We start from the raw sequence: 19,860 nt of genomic DNA, 5'->3' as shown, positions 1-19,860 counted from the left end.
ACAGTAACTTTTCACCGATACCTTCCTGTTTAAGTTAAATTATTGATGACACAGCACTTTCAAAAATAAATCTATTTTGAATGATCCACAGGAAACACCTGGATCTTCTTAAACACAACTTTCTCTCTCCACAATATGAACTGACCTGAATGTTTCCAGCATTTTCGGGTGTTTGTTTTAGTAGACTTTGGGTTTTTTTTCCAAACTATCTATGTTATCATTGGGGGTGGGGGGTAAATGTGAACAAGTTTTGGAGAGATGTGTCTCTGTCTGAAGCTGAAGCTGCTGTGAGGGGCGGAACCAAAGTGGCGGCGCGGAGAGGTGTGGAGTGGCGGAAGGGTTTGAGGGAAGCACGGGGACTGGTGTGGCGGTGGCACATTTCCGGTCGGCCGCACGCGGGGATCATGGCCCGCAAGAAGAAGATCCGCCCCATCGCGGAGATGGCCCGCAAGGTGCGGGAGTATTGGGCCCGCAAGAATCGGCCCCGGGACAGCGAGCGCTTCGCTGTGGACTACCAGACCATGACACGGCCGTACAGCGGGAAGAAGCTGCCGATACTGGCTCACCGCGACATCCGCACCGAGAGCCGCCTCTTCCAGCTCCTCAACCGCCTGCCCCTGTTCGGCATTGACCGCCTGGTCACCAGGAAATCCTGGCTCATCGCCTACGACCAGCCCTGCTACTGGACCATCAGCAAGGTCAAGGTGGATTACACCGCCCAGGTCAGAATATAACACCCTTAATCCCCCGCCTCACGCCGAGGTCAGAGTGTGTCCTCCCACACCTTCGCCCCGCCCCCTACCCCTTGCCCCGCCCCTTACCCCTTCGCCCCGCCCCCTACCCCTTGCCCCACGCCATTCAGCCCTACCACAATTCAGTGAGGTCATGGCTGATCATCTTACTCCAATATCACTTTACCAAAACATATCCAAATCTCTTGGATTTTTTGGTTCTGTATTTCAAACCTGCTCAATGATTAAGCTTCTACAGCCCTTTTAAGGTTTTAGAATGGCAAAGTTTCACCACCCTCTGAAGTGATTTTCCTCATCTTAAATAGCAAAATTATGAAAATACTGTGGATCGAGAAAATGTAAATTCTTGGCAGATCTTGGGGGGGGGGGGTGGGGGGGTGGTTGTGGAGATGGAAATCAGTTGAAGTTGACCAGTCATCAAAATGGTGGGAGAGGCTGGGACCTTTTTTCCTGGAGTGATGGAGGCTGAGGGGTGACCTTATGGAGATTTATAAAATCACAAGAGGCATGGATTGGGGAAATAGCCATGGTCTTTTTCCTTATTGTAGGGGAGTCCAAAACTAGAGGACATAGGTTTAAGGGGAGGGAGGAAAAGATTTAAGGAGGATCTGAGTAGTAGCTCTGTCAAGCAGCAGGTGGTACATACATGGAACAAGCTGCCAGAGGAAGTAGTGGGATTAGGCACAATTACAACATTTAAAAGGCATCTGGATGGGTATATGAATAAAAAAGGAGTTTAGAAGGTAATGGACCACATACTGGCAAATAGGACTAGATTGCTTTAGGATATGTGGTCGCATGGACAAGTTGGACCGAAGGGTTGTTTCCATGCTGTATATCTGTATGACTCCTTTGACTTCTAAACTGATTGGGATGTCTGATTGGTGCAGATGAGTTAGAATGCAGAATCTGTTTTTGTGTTATACCATTATGATTCTACAAATACTAAACTTTTCTGAGCAATTTGACATGTCTGTTGTTTGTTTTGCTGCCAGACCTGTTGACTGTTTCTGGTATTTTCTGTTTATTCTAAATCTCAGCCTTTGTCCACTACGAATCATTTAAATCCTCTCCATTATCACCAACAATTTCTCTCCATTACTAATGTTGAACCCATCTTTTCAAGTGCAACTCCAGCTTCCTTCCCTTTTTCCTAGTTCTAGAACGGTATCTTCCACTAACTCTTTGCATGCCGCCTCCTCCTCACTCATTTTGCTTATTCTGTGAAATCCAGCTTTCATTTGACCATATTCTTATTAAACTGCTGGCTGTCTAACTTCTTTTGCTGATGCCATATTCTCAATGCAGCCTTCTCCTCAGGCTATGTCCCCTTGCCTTAAATATACCATCATTTTCCCCCCTTATTCAGCCCCTTTCCCTATGATCCTTCTGACCATGTCATTTCAAATCTCCCTTTCTTCTCCAAAGTCCTTACATCTGCTTGTCTCCTATACAACCATGCCTGGACATTCAGTGTGGTTTCTTCCTGCTCTAGTATATAGAAGTGCCTATTCAAAGTCCAAATGACACCTGAGTATCTATGACTTCTCATCCATCTAAATCTCTGCAACCTTTGACAATATTCACCACTATCCTTCTCTGTTGTCAAGTTGAATGGATATCTTTTACCTGGTTTCACTCTTGCCTATTCAGTCACAATCAGAGGCGCTTGTGCTGTCTATCTTTTCAATTCAGCTGTCCCACGGTCACCCTCCTGTTTCACATCTGTATTCTCTTTTGGTCATATTATGGAAGCAATGATCCTGTGGTGGGCTGTTCAGTTTATTGGTGTCCTATTTTTCTGGAGCCGAGCTTTCTGATTTCATATTTTCCAATCAGAGTATTCACATTCCAGAACATTGCCGCCTTCTACCATATGGAGAAAGTGAGAACTGCAGATATTAGAGATCAGAGTCGAAGAGTGTGGTGCTGGAAAAGCCCAGATGGTCAGGCAGCATCCAAGGAGCAGGAGAGTCGACGTTTCAGGCACATGCTGCTGTTGACTCTCCTACTCCTCCGATGCTGCCTGACCATCTGTGCTTTTCCAACACCACACTCTCCTACTTCTTCCGTATCCATTGCTGAAAGTATCGTCCTTACCTTTAACTTTCCGAGCTTACCTGTTTCTTTAACTTGATGTAACTTGAGCTTACTCCAAAATCCTTCTATTCCAAAACCTTCACACCAACACGTTCCCTACTCAGTTACATTGTCTTTCAGTCCATATATACCTTTCTCAGTCTCACTTCCAATGTGGCTTTGTCCCTCTATATCTGTGAATTTTCATAACTATATAAACCTCCAGGAGTCTTGTGCTCCTTCCCTGTTTGTTCTTTCACTCAGTCTTTGAACTGTTGGCAGCTGTGACTCCATCTATCTGAGGCTAAGGCTCTGGATCTCACTCCTTAAATGCCTCGACCTCTGTATACCTCCATTAACCCCTCCACAAATCCTACCTCTTTGATCAAGCTTCTGGATGCCCGTCGTAAAATCACCTCCTTTGGCTTGGTGTCATTTTTTGGTTGATAATGCTCCTGTGAAACACCCGAATGTTTTGCACATTAAAGGTGCTATATAAATGCACGTTGGCGTAATTATTTCACCCACAGAAGTGGGTGGGAATTTCTGTTAACAAGTTTTAATTTAGAAATCCTGGTGACAGTCCTAAATTTTAGCACGTGCTTTTGATGTGACTGGGTGTTTCTATTTTAGGATGTTTGCTTTCCCATTCAATTAAAATGTCACAATCATTGCTTGCGGGGTTGGCAAGAGCTCTGTGGCTATTTCTCAATTAAATCTGTAGTATTTATATACCAATTGTAAACACTTCCAAACAATTGTGCAAACGTGGAGGAGGTTGGAATGTGCAGAACTCAGAATGACAACAGCTGGCATTTGTATAGCACCATTGATACAATAGATTATCACTAGGCACTTTGAAGGAGCACAATCAGACTGCTAAGGCAGGTGATCAAAACATGGTTAAAGATCACGACCAGTCCTGAAGCTACTGTGGCTGAATTAACTGCACCTTTGTGGCATCGAGCTTTAACTTGCTATATAAAAGCAACATTAAGGAAGAAATACCTATTGTGCTGTACACCAACTCAAGCCACTCCAGAGCATGTTAAGTGGGATGTACATGCAGCCTTTAAAATATTGATTAGTTTTGCTACAGTGGTCTATATATCCCTGTATGTTTTTAAAACAGATGATTTGTAAAAAGAAATGTTGCTGTGGGTGCAAAATAAGTGCACACCTTCCCTAAGATGAAGGAACAAACCTGTCTCAGCTTATCCCATTTAATGTTGCACAATTGCTATACCCCTTAACCTTGTGAAGAACATTCACGCAAATGTGATGTGAAAAATTGACCACAAGTGGCTCAACCATGACTTGTGGATGCTAGAGAGAGTATTAGATGCAAAAAAAAGCATACAAGAAAAAGCAGGATTGGGAAAAGTTTAGAAGACAACAAAGGAGAACAAAGGACAACAAAGAGATTGATCGAGACAGGGAAAATAGAATTTAATAGTAAGCTTCCGGGAAACATAAGAACAAGCTATAAAAGTTTCTTTAGATATGTAAAGATGTTCCCTCACAGTCAGAAACAGGGGTATTTATAATGGGAATCAAAGAAATGGCTGACAAACTAAATTCGTACTTCTGTCTACACAAAGGAGGACCAGAAATGTTGGGGAGCATGGTTCACTGAGAGGGAGGAATTGGGATTAACACTGCTGCATCACAGTGCCAGGGACCCGGGTTCAATTCCACCCTCAGGAGTGTGTGTGTTCTCTCTGTCACTGAAGCGCTGCTCCTATTCCAGTGTAGGATAGCGGTTTGCTCAGGGTGGGATGCTCTTTGGGGGGGTCAGTGTGGACTAAATGGGTTGAATGGCCTGCTTCCACACTGTAGGGATTCTATGAAGCAAATCTGTGTTAGTAGAGATATGATGTTGGAGAAATTGATTGAATTATAGACTGATGAATGCCCAGATCCTAATAATCTAATATTTAAGGAAGTGGCCCTAGAAGTAGTAGATGTATTGGTGGTCATCTTCCAAGATTCTTTCAACTCTGGAACTGTTCATACAGATTGGAGGGTAGCGAATGTAACCCCATTATTTAAACAGGGAAGGTAGAAAGAAAACAGTGACTTATAGACCAGCTGGTAGCGCGGAAGATGCTAAAGTCAGTTATCAAGGATTTTATTACAGAGCATTTAGAAAACAGTGGGGAATCAGACATAATTTAACAAATCTATCAGACTCCATTAAGGATGTAACTAGGAGAGTTGACTGGGGGAACCCAGTGGATGTGGATTACTTGGACTTTTGGAAGGCTTTGGCAAAATTCCACAAGAGATCAGTGTGTAAATTTAAAGTGTATCAGATGAATAGATAGGAAACAACCTGTAGGAATAAATGACTTTTTCTGAATGGCAGTCAGTGACACGTGGGAGACGCAGGGATTGAGACTAGAACCAGCTATTCACCATTTATGTTAATAATTTAGATAAGGGGACTAAACATAATATCTCTCAATTTGGAGATGTCAGAAAATTGGGAATAAAAATGAGCTGTGAGGTGGATGCAGAGATGTTGTAATTTGGACAGACTGAGTTAGTGGGCTGAAATATTGTGCGCAGTTTGGTCTCCGTATCTTTTAGGAAGGATATTGCTACAGAGGGAGCGCAGTGACGGTTTACCAACCTTATTCTTAGGGTGGCAGGACTGACATATGAGGAGAGATTGAGTTGGTTAGGATTATATTCACTGGAGTTTCGAAGAATGAAGGGTTTTTCAAAGAAACCTATGATATTCTAACAGGGCAAGACAGATTATATGCAGGAAGGACGTTTCTGATAGTGTCGGGTCTACAACCAGACTTCATTGTTTAAAGATGAAGGATAAATCTTTTAGGACTAAGATGAAAATAAATTTCCTCACCCAGAGATTGGGGAGCCTGTGGAATTTGTAACCACAGAACGTGGTTGAGGCCAAAGCACTGTTTTTACGAAGGAGGTAGACGTAACTCTTATGGCTAAAGAGATCAAGGGAGATAGAGGAGGGTGAGATTAGGGTACTGAGCTCAATGATCAGCCATGATTATAATGAATGGTGGAGTAGGGTCGAATGGCCTACTCTGCTCCTATCAATGTTTCTATATCTTGTCAATCACTGCAAAACTAAAACTGGTTCAGAGTAACTTTGTCCAAGATGCCCTTCTAAAGTGTGCCTTTCAGTGATGTACAGCAAACTTGTTTTAATTGGCAGTCCCAATAAACTGGTAAAACCAGAAGTTTACTGTATGATTCTGATTTCTGCAATGTCTGAGTATTCAGTTGAGGGTGTGAGTGAGAAGGCTCTGTCGGTAAATTTTATTTAAGGCAGAGTCACATTATATTTGTAGTTTTTGCTGTAAATAAAGCATAACAGTGCATATGCCCTCCTGCATTACGTTTCTATTACTTATGTGTGTTTTACATTATGCGGATGTATTGATCAACCTTAATATTTGATCAACTGGCACGCTTTTGGTCCCATAGATGCAAGTTAATATGCTTGCTGAAGTGTATTATGCATTAGTAGTGCATTTGGGGTAAAAAAAGAAACAGGAATTGGGCAAATGTGTGATTTAAGCCTGCGAGTTGGATTGGAAAGCAGAGGTTAATCTTCAGAAAATTGTGTCGTCATTGTTTTCTTATGAGATGTTCCACATTGTTGCTTTATATTGTTAGCTTGCAGAGTAAGAGTGGTTGATCTGGGGTCTAGATTTACTGAGATAAAAACAATGTCTGCAGATGCTGGAAACCAGATTCTGGATTAGTGGTGCTGGAAGAGCTCAGCAGTTCAGGCAGCATCCGTGGAACAGTAAAATCGACGTTTCGGGCAAAAGCCCTTCATCAGGAAGACAGGCAGAGAGCCCGAAGAGTGGAGAGATAAGCTAGAGGAGGGTGGGGGTGGGGAGAACGTAGCATAGAGTAAAATAGGTGAGTGGGGGAGGAGATGAAGGTGATAGGTCAGGGAGGAGGGTGGAGTGGATAGGTGGAAAGGAAGATAGGCAGGTAGGACAAGTCATGGGGACAATGCTGAGCTGGAAGTTTGGAACTGGGGTGAGGTGGGGGAAGGGGAAATGAGGAAACTGTTGAAGTCCAAATTGATGCCCTGGGGTTGAAGTGTTCTGAGGCGGAAGATGAAGCGTTCTTCCTCCAGGCGTCTGGTGGTGAGGGAGCGGCGCTGAAGGAGGCCCAGGACCTCCATGTCCTCAGCAGAGTGGGAGGGGGAGTTGAAATGTTGGGCCACAGGGCGGTGTAGTTGATTGGTGTGGGTGTCCCAGAGATGTTCCCTAAAGCGCTCCAGTCTCCCCAATGTAGAGGAGACCGCTTTGGGAGCAACAGATACAATAAATGATATTGGTGGATGTGCAGGTAAAACTTTGATGGATGTGGAAGGCTCCTTTAGGGCCTTGGATAGAGGTGAGGGAGGAGGTGTGGGCGCAGGTTTTGCAATTGCTGTAGTGGCAGGGGAAGGTGCCAGGATGGGAGGGTGGGTTGTAGGGGGGCGTGGACCTGATCAGGGAGTCACGGAGGGAATGGTCTTTGCGGAAGGCGGAAAGGGGTGGGGAGGGAAATATATCCCTGTGGTGGGGTCCGTTTGGAGGGGGCGGAAAGTCGTCGGATGATTTGGTTTATGCGAAGGTTGGTAGGGTGAAGGTGAGCACCAGGGGCGTTCAGTCCTTGTTACGGTTGGAGGGGTGTGGTCTGAGGGCGGAGGTGCGGGATGTGGACGAGATGCGTTGGAGGGCATCTTTAACCACGTGGGAAGGCAAATTGCGGCCTCTAAAGAAGGAGGCCGTCTGGTGTGTTCTGTGGTGGAACTCGTCCTCCTGGAAGCAGATACGGCAGAGGCGGAGGAACCTCTTGCAAAAATGCCATCCCGTATTCCCCCCTTACAACCCACCCTCCCATCCTGGCATCTTCCCCTGTCACTGCAGGAACTGCAAAACCTGCGCCCACACCTCCTCCATCCAAGGCCCGAAAGGAGCCTTCCACATCCATCAAAGTTTTACCTGCACATCCACTAATATTATTTATTGTATCCGTTGCTCCTGATGCGGTCTCCTCTACATTGGGGAGACTGGATGCCTCCTAGCAGACCGCTTTATGGAACATCTCCGGGACACCCGCACCAATCAACCACACCGCCCTGTGGCCCAACATTTCAACTCCCCCTCCCACTCTGCTGAGGACATGGAGGTCCTGGGCCTCCTTCGGCGCCGCTCCCTCACCACCAGACGCCTGGAGGAAGAACGCTTCATCTTCCGCCTCGGAACACTTCAACTCCTGGGCATCGATGTGGACTTCACCAGTTTCCTCATTTCCCCCTCACCCCAGTTCCAAACTTCCAGCTCAGCACTGTCCCCATGACCTGTCCTACCTGCCTATCTTCTTTTCCACCTATCCACTCTACCCTCTCCTCCCTGACCTATCACCTTTATCTCCTCCCCCACTCACCTATTGTACTCTATGCTACTTTCTCCCCACCCCCACCCTCCTCTAGCTTATCTCTCCACACTTCAGGCTCTCTGCCTGTATTCCTGATGAAGGGCTTTTGACTGAAACGTCGATTTTACTGTTCCTTGGATGCTGCCTGAACTGCTGTGCTCTCCCAGCACCACTAATCCAGAATCTTGATTTCCTGATCCTGCGTGGTCAGTCATTCTGTCTCTGGGACAACAGTCTCCCCACTTCATCTGCTACTTGTACAGGGCCTTTCTCTAAGATGGTTTTAAAATATTCCTGTGCTGAGGAATCCTGCATATATTGAATCATTTTGTTTATTAAAAGTACATAGCTTCACTTTAAAAGTTAAAAATCGTACAACACCAGGTTGTAGTCCGAATCATCACTTTAAAAGGTTATTTTGCAGATACTACTTATTTTGCAAGATGTCTACTGAATGTAGAATTGCCAAAACATTAAGCTTATTGTCACCATTCTCAGTGGAAAGAAATCTGTTGCCTTCATGCATCATAGTTGGAGATGTTATAGTTTAAAGGTATAGTATAGTGGAATGTTCACTGAGTATTTTCTGCAGTAATACTCTGCAGAGACTGAATCTATGCACCAGTTCTACTGCTGCCAGTGATCCACATTGTTTTGGATTCTGTGCTGTCCCTGAAGGATTTGCTTCTCTGAAGTGAATGTAAAACAGCTTATATGTACAAACCAAACTCTGGCATTAAAAATGCTTTGGGAGAGCAAGCTAATCCTGATGCTCTTATTTGAAATAATCCTATTTGGAAAGACTAACCAAAGAATATTATTGTGCACTAGAGGAATTTTACTGTTGATGTTCTTACTCAGCAGATCAGGAAAGAGAAATTGAGTTAGTGTTAAGGTCAGTGAGTTTTAGTTGAGCATTAATTGGGTTTGTGATTTGAGGCAGTTGCTAAAAACTGAATTGCAAATTGTAATTAGAGTCATAGGATGTACAGCACGGCAACAGAACCTTTGGTACAACACATCCATGCTGACCAGATATCCTATATATGTCTAGTCCCATTTGCCAGCATTTGGCCCATAACCCTCTAAACCCTTCCTATTCATATAGCCATCCAGATGCCTTTTTAAATGTTGAAATTGTACCCAACTTCATCACTTCCTCTGGCAGCTTATTCCATACACACATCACCCTCTGCATGAAAAGGTTGCCTCTTTATGTCCCTTTTATATCGTTTCTCTCTCACCTTAAACCTACGCCTTCTAGTTTTGGACTCCCCCACCCTCCAGAAAAGACCCTGTTTTTTTATCCTATCCATGCCCCTCATGAATTTATAAACCTGTATAAGGTCATCCCTCAGCCTCCAACACTTCATGGAGGTGTAGTGGACAGCGAAGAGGGTTACCTCAGATGACAACAGGATCTGGATCAGATGGGCCAATGGGCTGAGAAGTGGCAGATGGAGTTTAATTCAGATAAATGCAAGGTGCTGCATTTTGGGAAAGCAAATCTTAGCAGCACTTATACACTTAATGTTAAGGACCCAGGGAGTGATGCTGAACAAAGAGTCCTTGGAGTGCAGGTTCATAGCTCCTTGAAAGTAGAGTCGCAGGTAGATAGGATAGTGAAGAAGGCGTTTGGTATGCTTTCCTTTATTGGTCAGAGTATTGAGTACAGGAGTGGGGAGGTCATGTTGCAGCTGTACAAGGACATTGGTTAGGCTACTGTTGGAATATTGCGTGCAATTCTGGCCTCCTTCCTATCGGAAAGATGTTGTGAAACTTGAAAGGGTTCAGAAAAGATTTACAAGGATGTTGCCAGGGTTGGAGGATTTGAGCCATAGGAAGAGGCTGAAATGGCTGGGGCTGTTTTCCCTGGAGCGTCGGAGGCTGAGGGGTGACCTTATAGAGGTTTACAAAATTATGAGGAGCATGGATAGGATAAATAGGCAAAGTCTTTTCCCTGGGGTCGGGAAGTCCAGAACTAGAGGGCATAGGTTTAGGGGTGAGAGGGGAAAGATATAACAGAGACCTAAGGGGCAACGTTTACATGCAGACAGTGGTACGTGTATGGAATGAGCTGCCAGAGGATGTGGTGGAGGCTGGTACAATTGCAACATTTAAGAGGCATTTGGATGGGTATATGAATAGGAAGGGTTTGGAGGGATATGGGCCAGGTGCTGGCAGGTGGGACTAGATTGGGTTGAGATATCTGGTTGGCATGGACGGGTTGGACCGAAGGGTCTGTTTCCATGCTGTACATCTCTATGACTCTAAATCAGCTTCTCCCTATATCTCAAACCCTCCAACCCTGAAAACATCCATGTGAATCTTTTCTGAACCCTTTCAAATTTCACAACATCTTTCGTATAGGAGGGAAACCAGAATTGCACACAGTACTCCCAAAGTGGTCGGACGCATGCCCTGTACAAACCGCAACATGACCTCTGAACTCCTATACTCGATGCTCTGATCAATGAAGAAAAGCATACCAAACACCACCTTCACTATCCTAGCTACCTTCAACTCCACTTTCAAGGAACTATGAATCTGCACTCCAAGGTGTATTTATTCAGCAACACTCCCGAGGACCTTACCTTTAAGTGTATAAGTTCTGCTCTGATTTGCCTTTCCAAAATGCAGCACTTTGTATTTGTCTAAATTAAACTTCATCTGCCATTCCTCAGTCCATTGGCCCATCTATTCGAGATCCCGTTGTACTCTGAGGTAACCTTCGCTGTCCACTACACCTCCAATTTTGGTGTCATCTGCAAACTTACTAACTGCATCTCCTATGTTTATATCCAAATCATTTACATAAATGAAGAAAAGCAGCGGACCTACCACCGATGCTTGTGGCACTCCACTGGTTATAGGCCTCTAGTCTGAAAAGCAGCCCTCCACCACCACCCCCTGTCTTCTACCTTCAAGTCTGTTCTGCATCCAAATAGCTAGTTTTCCCTGTGATCTAACCTTGCTAATCAGTCTACCATGAGGAACCAAGTTGATCGCCATACTGAAGTCCGTATAGTTAAAAATCGCACAACAGCAGGTTATAGTCCCAACAGGTTTATTTGGAAATACAAGCTTTCAAAGCGCTGCTTCTTCGTCAGGTGGCTTGTGCAACACACCGAAAGCTTGTACTTCCAATAGATCTGTTGGACTATAACCTGGTGTTGTGTGATTGTTTTTTAACTTTGGCTACCCCAGTCCAACACCAGCACCTGCATATCTTGAAGTTCATAGAGGTCACATTAATTGCTTTGCCCTCATCGATCCTCTTTGTTACTTCAAAAACTCAAGTTAGTGAGACACAATTTCCCATGCAGGAAGCCATGTTGCCTATCCCTAATCAGTCCTTGCCTTTCCAAATACCTGTTCATCCTGACCCTCAGGATTTCCTCCAACAACTTGCTCACCACCGGTGTCATGCTCACCGGTCTATAGTTCCCTGGCTTTTCCTTACCACCTTATTTAAACAATGGCATCACGTTAGCCAACCTCCAGTCTTCTGGCACCTCACCTGTGACTAACGATGATACAATCTCTTCCCCTTGCTTCCCACAGAATTCTTGGTTACAGATCAGGTCCTGGAGTTTTTTTCCACCTTTGTGTTTTAAGACGTCCAGCATCACCATCTCTATAATATGGACATTTTCAAGATTTCTCTATTTATTTCCCCACGTTCTATATCTTCGATGTCCTCCTCCACAGTAAGCACTGATGGAAATTACTCTTTTAGTATCTCATCCATCTCCTGCGGTTCCGAATATAGATAGCCTTGCTGATCTTTGAGGGCCCTATTGACCCCTAGTTGCCCTTTTGTCCTTAATGTATTTGTCAAATCCCTTTGGACTCTCATTAACCCTGTTTGCGAAAGATATTTCATATTCCCGTTTTGCGCTCCTGATATCACTCTAAATTTTTACTCCTACTGCCTTTATACCCTTTTGAGGGATTCACTCGATCCCTGCTGTATGCTTCCTTCCCTTTTTTGACAAAAACTTCAATTTCTCTACTCATCCAGCATTCCCTACCAATTTTATCCATCACCGTGACAAGAACATATTATCTCTGGACTCTCATCTCATTTCTGAATACTTCCATTTTCCAGTTGTCCCTTTACCTGTGAACATACATCCTCCATCAACTTTTGAAAATTCTTACCTAATACTCTTAATTGTTAATGTGACATGTAAGAAGCGTTGGGGGTCAGGCATTGTGCAGATTAAGACCATTCACAATCTTCCTCAAGACTTGCCAAAAATTACAAAGAATGATATAGCTTCAATTATATAATGTAATTTTTAACTGGTACAGAAACAGACCAGCCAGACTCTTGAATCCACTTTACCTTATACAGGGGTAAGGGAAAATTTCCTGTCTTGGAGGATCTTTGATCTTTGGCATTCTTTGCCACAAAGAGTAGTGGAGACTGACTGAGTGACTGAGTGCTGCTAATCACCCTTGAATACATTAAATGTCCCATTTATAAGATGCACTGCAGAAATACTTCAAACCTCCTGGAACAGGCATCTGCCAGATCAGGACCATTGCTATCTAAAAAGACATGGACAACAAATTAATGGGGATGCCTCCTAATTTGGAAATATATCTGCGTTCCTGCAGTGTCACTGCGTCAACATCCTGGAATTCCCTCCTTAACAGCGTTGTGGGTCTACCTACAGCAAATGTGGTTCAAAGTCTGCAGTGGTTCAAGAAGGCAGCTCACCAACAGCCAACAGCTCCCTGCCAATGGATAAGATAATGGTGATAGTACAGGCAAGCGTGATGAGGGGTAGACAGGAATTGAGGCTGCACTTAGGACAACCATGAGTTCTTGAATGGCTAACTCTTACTCCTTGTTCTTGTGTGGAAAAATATTGAACGTGGAAAGTATGCTAAAAGGTGCATAATTATACCACACTTTGCATCCTGTCAAATCTTTACTTCTAGTTTGTCATTAGTATAATTTTCTGTTTTTGAAATTTTAGTTGTCCCTTGCACCATCTTCAATAACCATCCAAACTTTATGACAATAAAGGATGAAAGTTGCTGGAACGAAACTGAAGCTGTTTCTCTTTTCAGGATATGGACCATGGAAAAGCATGGGGAATGCTAACATTCAAAGGTAAACCTTCAGCTTTCATGGCTAGTTGATCAGAAAACTATGGTAGAACAGTGATGGACTTGGATTTGTCTTGTTAGTGTTAAATGAGGGGGCTGAGGAAGAAAGGCAAATCTGCTGAGGGCACATCTTAAAAGAGAGGGAGGCCACAAGGAGAAAGGGAAGGAGGCCTTGCGAGGATGTTAACAATCTCTGGAATGGAAATTATTTGGGCGTATTCACCTCGAGTTAGCTATAGAGTTTTCAGCCCAACTCATCCATGCCAACCAGCTTTCCTGAACTGAACTATCTTATTTTCCTGCGTTTGGCCCATATCCCTCTAAACTTTCCTATCCATTGTAACTATCCAAATATTTTTTATGTGTCACAATTGTACCTGCCTCAACTACTTCCTCTGGCAGCTTGTTCCACATACATATCATGCTCCTCACTTTTTAAATCTTTCCCCTCTCACCTTAAACTTATACCCTTTAGTTTTGGACACTCATACCCTGGGGAAAAGACCTTGGCTATTCACCTTATCTAAATCTTTGGGCGGTACGGTGGCTCAGTGCTGCCTTACAGCACCAGGATCCCAGGTTCGATTCCAGCCTTGGGCGACTATCTGTGAGGAGTTTGCACATTCTCCCCGTGTCTGTATGGGTTTCCTCCGGGTGCTCCGGTTTCCTCCCACACTCCAAAGATGTGCAGGTCAGGTGAATTGGCCGTGCTAAATTGCCCATAGTGTTAGGTGCATTAGTCAGAGGGAGATGGATCTGGGTGGGTTACTCTTCAGAGGGTCGGTGTGGACTTGTTGGGCCGAAGGGCCTGTTTCCACACTGTAGGAAGTCTTGTCTAGTCCCTCATGATTGTATAAACCTCTATAAGGTCACCCCACAGCCAGCTGTTCTCCAGGGGGGAAAAAAAGTCCAAGCCTCTCCGCAACTCAGATCTTCCATCTTGGTAACAAGCCTCCTGCTATTCTGGTTGAAGCACCGTTTTAATCCTGATAACAATATTGTAAGCTTGAGTGGAAGTGGTTTGATGGACAGACCAAAAACGATTCAGGAAAACCAAGAAAAGGAAGACCCAGATGCTGCTATTGTACTGTTAGTAATAGTGCACATGCCTCAAACAGACATTTCTGTTTACTGAACCTCTAAGATTTATATTTTCAAAATTTTTGTTTTCTCTTGCAAATAGGGAAAACTGAAGATACAGTGAAAGAAATTGATAAAGTCATGTACCATGATTGGCGCCTGGTTCCAAAACACGAAGAAGCAGCTTTCAAGAGCTTCACACCTGTTCCCGAAACAAGTATTCGGTATGTCCCTTATCCTCCTCTGCTTCGTGCCATGATACTGGCTCGGAGAGAGAAAACTGGCAAATCTATTGAAGAGGAACCTATGGTTGATCTAGAAAGAAATCGCCACTTTCCAAAGGACTACTTTAAAAATCTGGATTTGAAGAAAGAAGCAGAGGGAACACCAGTGTAAAGAACCTGGATTATTCCTAGCTACTGACAAACTGAGTGCTATTGATTCCAGCAATTTGTCTTGTTGGTTATGTATAATAAAATCATTTTTTTTTTGTATTCAGCTTTAAACACATGCATGTTGACAGGCAGGAAAAGAACCAGCTGGTTCAGCACGACTGCTCACATACCTTTGGCTAGAGCTTGCCCCATCCCCTGTTCCTCTACTGCATTACCAAGTGCTCTCCCCAGCGAAGCAAAGAAACAAAAAAAAACCCAGGGCTAATATTTCACACTTCTTTCCTTTGCCCTCCACCCTTCCATGCTTGTTTCCCATTTGTCTAGTCATCCTGAAGCCAATAACTATCCTCATTGTGATCATTATCTTTTCCAAGTTCGATATCATCAGTAAACTTTACAATTCTGTGCTGTTAACAAGTCTAGAATAAGTTACAAAGAGTAATGGATTCAAAATGAACCTTTGAGAAATCCCACTGCAAACCACACCTATCTAAAACCATCAACTTATCACTACCCTTTACTTCGTGTGTGTCTGGAAAAGGCCAAAACTTTCATCAGCAAATCTCTTCCCCGCAATATCCAAATTCTAAATTACCTTTACTTTGTTACTGAGCCAACACTTTATCCATTCTTCCATTCCGGGCCTGTTTCCACACTGTAGGGAATTGAATCTAATCTTAATTGGGGAATTAAGAATCAGCACACTTTTTACTTTTTCCCTGCTGATTTCCCCTGATGTTACGTTGGCAGCTCAAGAGGAGAGTTGTAGAAAGTTAAAGACCATCTCCATTCTGGTACTTTGAGAGAACTGGTAACTAATGGTGTCGGCTTGAAATTGTGTATGAACACAGCACTTGTACGTTTCATGTCATACTTGAGTCGGTTACTTTCTACTCCATGATTATCCTGCACTGTGCCTACTGCTTAATTACAACTATTAATGGGGTTATCCTGTAAGAAGTAGTTGAAAAGTAGATTCAGAAATATTGATTTGTTTTATTTCCATGTGTATTACATGAAACTTTAGGTGGAGCTGTAGCTGGCACTAGGTGGCGCTGTAGCTCTATTCTGAATTTCTAACGGGAGGCCACTTCATTCACTGGGCATCACATATCTTGAAGTGGAACTGTGCATTTGTCTGTCAATCATTGCTATACATTTATAGTCGTGTATCTCATCGTAAAACTGTATCACAGCTCCCTCCCAAATAATATTGAAAATCTAGAGCCTCCCTCCATCATAAAATCAGCCTTTGAGTGGAGTTCAAGTTGAAAACTTGCAGTGAAATTGGTCATAGGTAGGCAAGGATAATACAAGCTTGAATTCATGCATGGTTTCCTTCTGCTGAATATTCCTGGTAACTTAGGGAGAGGTTCTGAGGAATGGTCAAGCACAATTTGAACAGTTAATGCTTCACTTCCATAGACAAAAATAATTGTAGTCCATACCCACAAAGAACAGTATGGCACAGAAACGTGCCCTTCATCTCACCAAGCCCACCAGGTCCTGGGGACCTCTCTATCTTAATGCTTTTTGAAACATCAAGTGTCTTTTGTAAATTAACCTGCCCTAGAATATTAACAAACCCCTCTCTAGATTCACCATCTATTATGTCCTTTTTGCAAATACTGATGCAAAGCATTTGGTAAGGATCTCACCCACTCCTCCGGCTCAATGCATTAACTCCTTCCTTTGTCCTGAAAGGACCTACCCCTTCCCTCTTGCTCCTTATATTTGTATAAAGAGCCGACATTTGAAATCAACCGCATTTTAATCGGGCGGTTGCTTAGTGATGAGCACCGAACCTGTGAATAATGATAACAATTATTCTTTTATAAAACCAACAAAGGAGTGGCCTGGCGCTATGAACATAGGCAGCACAGAGAGTGCCACAAGCTGGAATTCCCCAGGAATTTCACTCTTGTTCTGACTGCTCGAAGTGAAAACTAACTTAAGCATGTATGTAGGCTACCATCATCCTGCAATAGAGTTATAGCAGCAAAGGGGAGTGTATAACGAATGTTTGAGTACGCCAGAGAGAAATCAGGAGGGCTAAAAGGCAATATGAGATGGCATTGGCATATAAGGGAGAATCCAAAGAGGTTCTACAAGTACATGAAGTGCAAAAGAGTAACTAGGGAGAGAATAGAGGCTCTTAAAAGATCAACAAGGTCATCTACGTGTGGAACCACAAGAAATAGGTGAGATCCTAAATAAATATTTCTCATCAGTATTTAGCGTTGAGAAAGGCATGGATGCTAGGGAACTTGGGGAAATAAATAGTGATGTCTTGAAGAGTGACAACATTACAGAAGAGGAGGATGTCTTAAAACACATTAAGGTAACTAAATCTTCAAGATCTGATGAAGTGTATCCCAAAACTTTGTGGAAAATTAGGGAGGAAGTTGCAGGGCCTGTAAAAGAGATGTTTGTATCATCGACAGTCACGGGTGAAGTGTCCGAAAATTGACAGGCAGCTAATGTGCTATTATTTAAGAAAAGCTGCAGGGAAATGCCTGGGAATTACAGACCAGTACGTCTAACATTTGTGGTGGTTACGTTGTTAAGAGGGGATTCTGAGAGACAGGATCTACAGGCGTTGGAGAGGCAAGGACTCATTTGGGGACTGTCAGCATAGCTTTGTGCATGGGAAATCGAATTTGGGTTTTTTGAAGGGGTGACCAACAAAGTAGATAAGGGCAGTGAGGTAGATATTGTCTACATGGACTTAAGCAAGGTATTCGACAAGATACCACATGGTTGGCTGTTGAATGAGATTTAATCTGATGGGAATCGGGGAGAGCTAGCCAGTTGGATACAAAATTTGCTTGACAGTCGAAGACAGAGCGTGGTGGTAGAGGGTTGTTTTTGAGACTGGAGACCTGTGACCAGCAGTGTGCCACAGGGATCGGTGCTGGGTCCACTGTTATTCATCATTTATATAAATGATTTGAATGAGCATTTAAGAAGTTTGGTTAGGAAGTTTGTGAATGACACCAAGGTTGGTGGTATAGGGGACAGTGAGGAAGGTTATCTGGGAATGCAGCGAGATACTGATCAACTGGGCCAGTGGGCTGAGGAATGGCAGATAGAGTTTAATTTAGATACATGCAAGATGTTGCATGTTGCTAAGGCAAACCAGGGCAGGAGTTACACAGTCAATGGGAGGGCCCCGGGGAGTGTTATAGAACATCGAGATTGTGGGGTACAGGTTCATAATTCCTTGAATATTGGGTAGGGCAGTGATGAAGGCTTTCGGCATGCTAGCTTTCGTTGGTCAGAGCACTGAGTATAGGAGATAGGGTGTCTTGTTGCAGCTGTACAAGACCTTAGTGAGGCCACGTTTGGAGTACTATGTAGCGTTCTGGTCACCCTATTACAGAAAGTATATTACAGAAAAGAGTGCAAAAAAGGTTCACTAGGATGCTACCTGGACTGGAAGGTTTGAGTTATAGAGAGGTTAGATAGGCTAAGACATTTTTTCAGTTTTATTTCACACAGAGAGTGGTGAGTGCCTGGAACAGACTGCAAGAGGTTGTGGTAAAAGTGAGTACAATTTCATCACTTAAGAAACATTTAGACAGGTACATGAATGGGATAGGTGCAGAGGGATAGCGACCAAACGCAGGTAATGGAACTAGTTTAAAGTGTGAAAACTGGGCAGCATAGGAAAATTGGGCCAAAGGGCCTGTTTTCATTCTGTGAACCTCTATGACCCTGTGACTCTACATCAACTGCAGTAGATTTTAAAGATAACTTAGACTTCATCTTCAAAATGTTTATCGGTTACCAATGTGTCTCAGCACTTTGTCCTCTAAGAACAGACTAATTACAAAGTGGGTGCTGACTGACGGAGTTGTCCATGGTCATTGCAAATGGTATTCTCTTTTAAGCCAGTAGATGTACAATATAAATGAGGTGAGTCAGTGATTTGCGCTACTCAATCAATGCAGTACAATCAATCAACAATTGCAATACCAAAACGAAAACATAAATCGAGGGTGATGAAAATCTAATAAAAACAGATAATCCTGGAAATGCTCAGCATCTAGTGGGCGGCACGGTGGCACAGTGGTTAGCACTGCTGCCTCACAGCGCCAGAGACCCAGGTTCAATTCCCGCCTCAGGCGACTCTCTGTGTGGAGTTTGCACATTCTCCCCGTATCTGCGTGGGTTTCCTCCGGATGCTCCGGTTTCCTCCCACAATCCAAAAATGTGCAGGTTAGGTGAATTGAACATGCTAAATTGTCCATAGTGTTAGGTGAAGCGGTCTGGGTGGTATACGCTTCGGCGGGTCGGTGTGGATTTGTTGGGCCAAAGGGCCTGTTTCCACACTGTAAGTAATCTAATCTAATCTAATCTAATCTGTGGAGAGATAAACAGAGGTAACATTTCAAATCCAAAAGCTTTTACCCAAAGTTTTGTAAAGTATTTCCAACCATTTGTATTAACCACTAGAGTGATGGCCAACCTCCATGTAATATTTCACTATACATATTATTGCACTACTATTTATAATTTGTTTAAATGTTGTCGTGCTGATTCTGATTTTTTTTTAAGCAGGAAATCACAGAAAGTGTTGTTTTCTGGTTAACCATAACCGTGCCAAATACATGTTATTGGCATTTCAGGGAATTATTTTTGTGTGTCATTTCTTGTTGGATTTATAAAGTCCTGACAAGCACAAACCTTGTCTGATGAATGAAAATATACAGAATGGTGTTGCCTGAATTATTACTATGGTCCTTTGTGACTGTGCCTAGTCACTTATATGTAACCTTTCCATCATATAAGTTGATATGGCAATCTTTACCATGCCCTGATGTAAAATTGGTGTCGCTTTTGAAATAACCAAAGTTCTTAATTTTACTTTGGAAATCTGAGATTGATAGATTTTTTGTTAACCAAAGATGGGAGATTCTTATGGGGGAAAGCCAGATATATGGCATTAGAGCAGGCATCAGACATGCTCTAATTGAACGGCAGACCAGACTTGAGAA

At 43.4% G+C, this 19,860-nt stretch overlaps 1 protein-coding gene across 1 annotated transcript; it reads left to right on the top strand.

Moving 5' to 3' along the window:
* The first annotated feature begins 382 nt into the window (after window positions 1–382).
* On the top strand, window positions 383–19,577 carry mrps34 (mitochondrial ribosomal protein S34). Its single transcript, XM_043711116.2, has 3 exons — window positions 383–722; window positions 13,347–13,389; window positions 14,569–19,577. The coding sequence occupies exons 1-3, from the start codon at window positions 405–407 to the stop codon at window positions 14,859–14,861; spliced, it is 654 nt and encodes a 217-aa protein (XP_043567051.1). The 5' UTR covers window positions 383–404; the 3' UTR covers window positions 14,862–19,577.
* Window positions 19,578–19,860: the final 283 nt, after the last annotated feature.

The sequence above is a fragment of the Chiloscyllium plagiosum genome, unplaced genomic scaffold (genome assembly GCF_037043375.1).
Source record: "Chiloscyllium plagiosum isolate Xiang-an unplaced genomic scaffold, Cpla_swu_hap1 HiC_scaffold_20, whole genome shotgun sequence".
Classification (NCBI taxonomy): domain Eukaryota; kingdom Metazoa; phylum Chordata; class Chondrichthyes; order Orectolobiformes; family Hemiscylliidae; genus Chiloscyllium; species Chiloscyllium plagiosum.
Note: the sequence above shows the minus strand (reverse complement) of the source record. Positions and strands in the feature narration are given on the sequence as shown.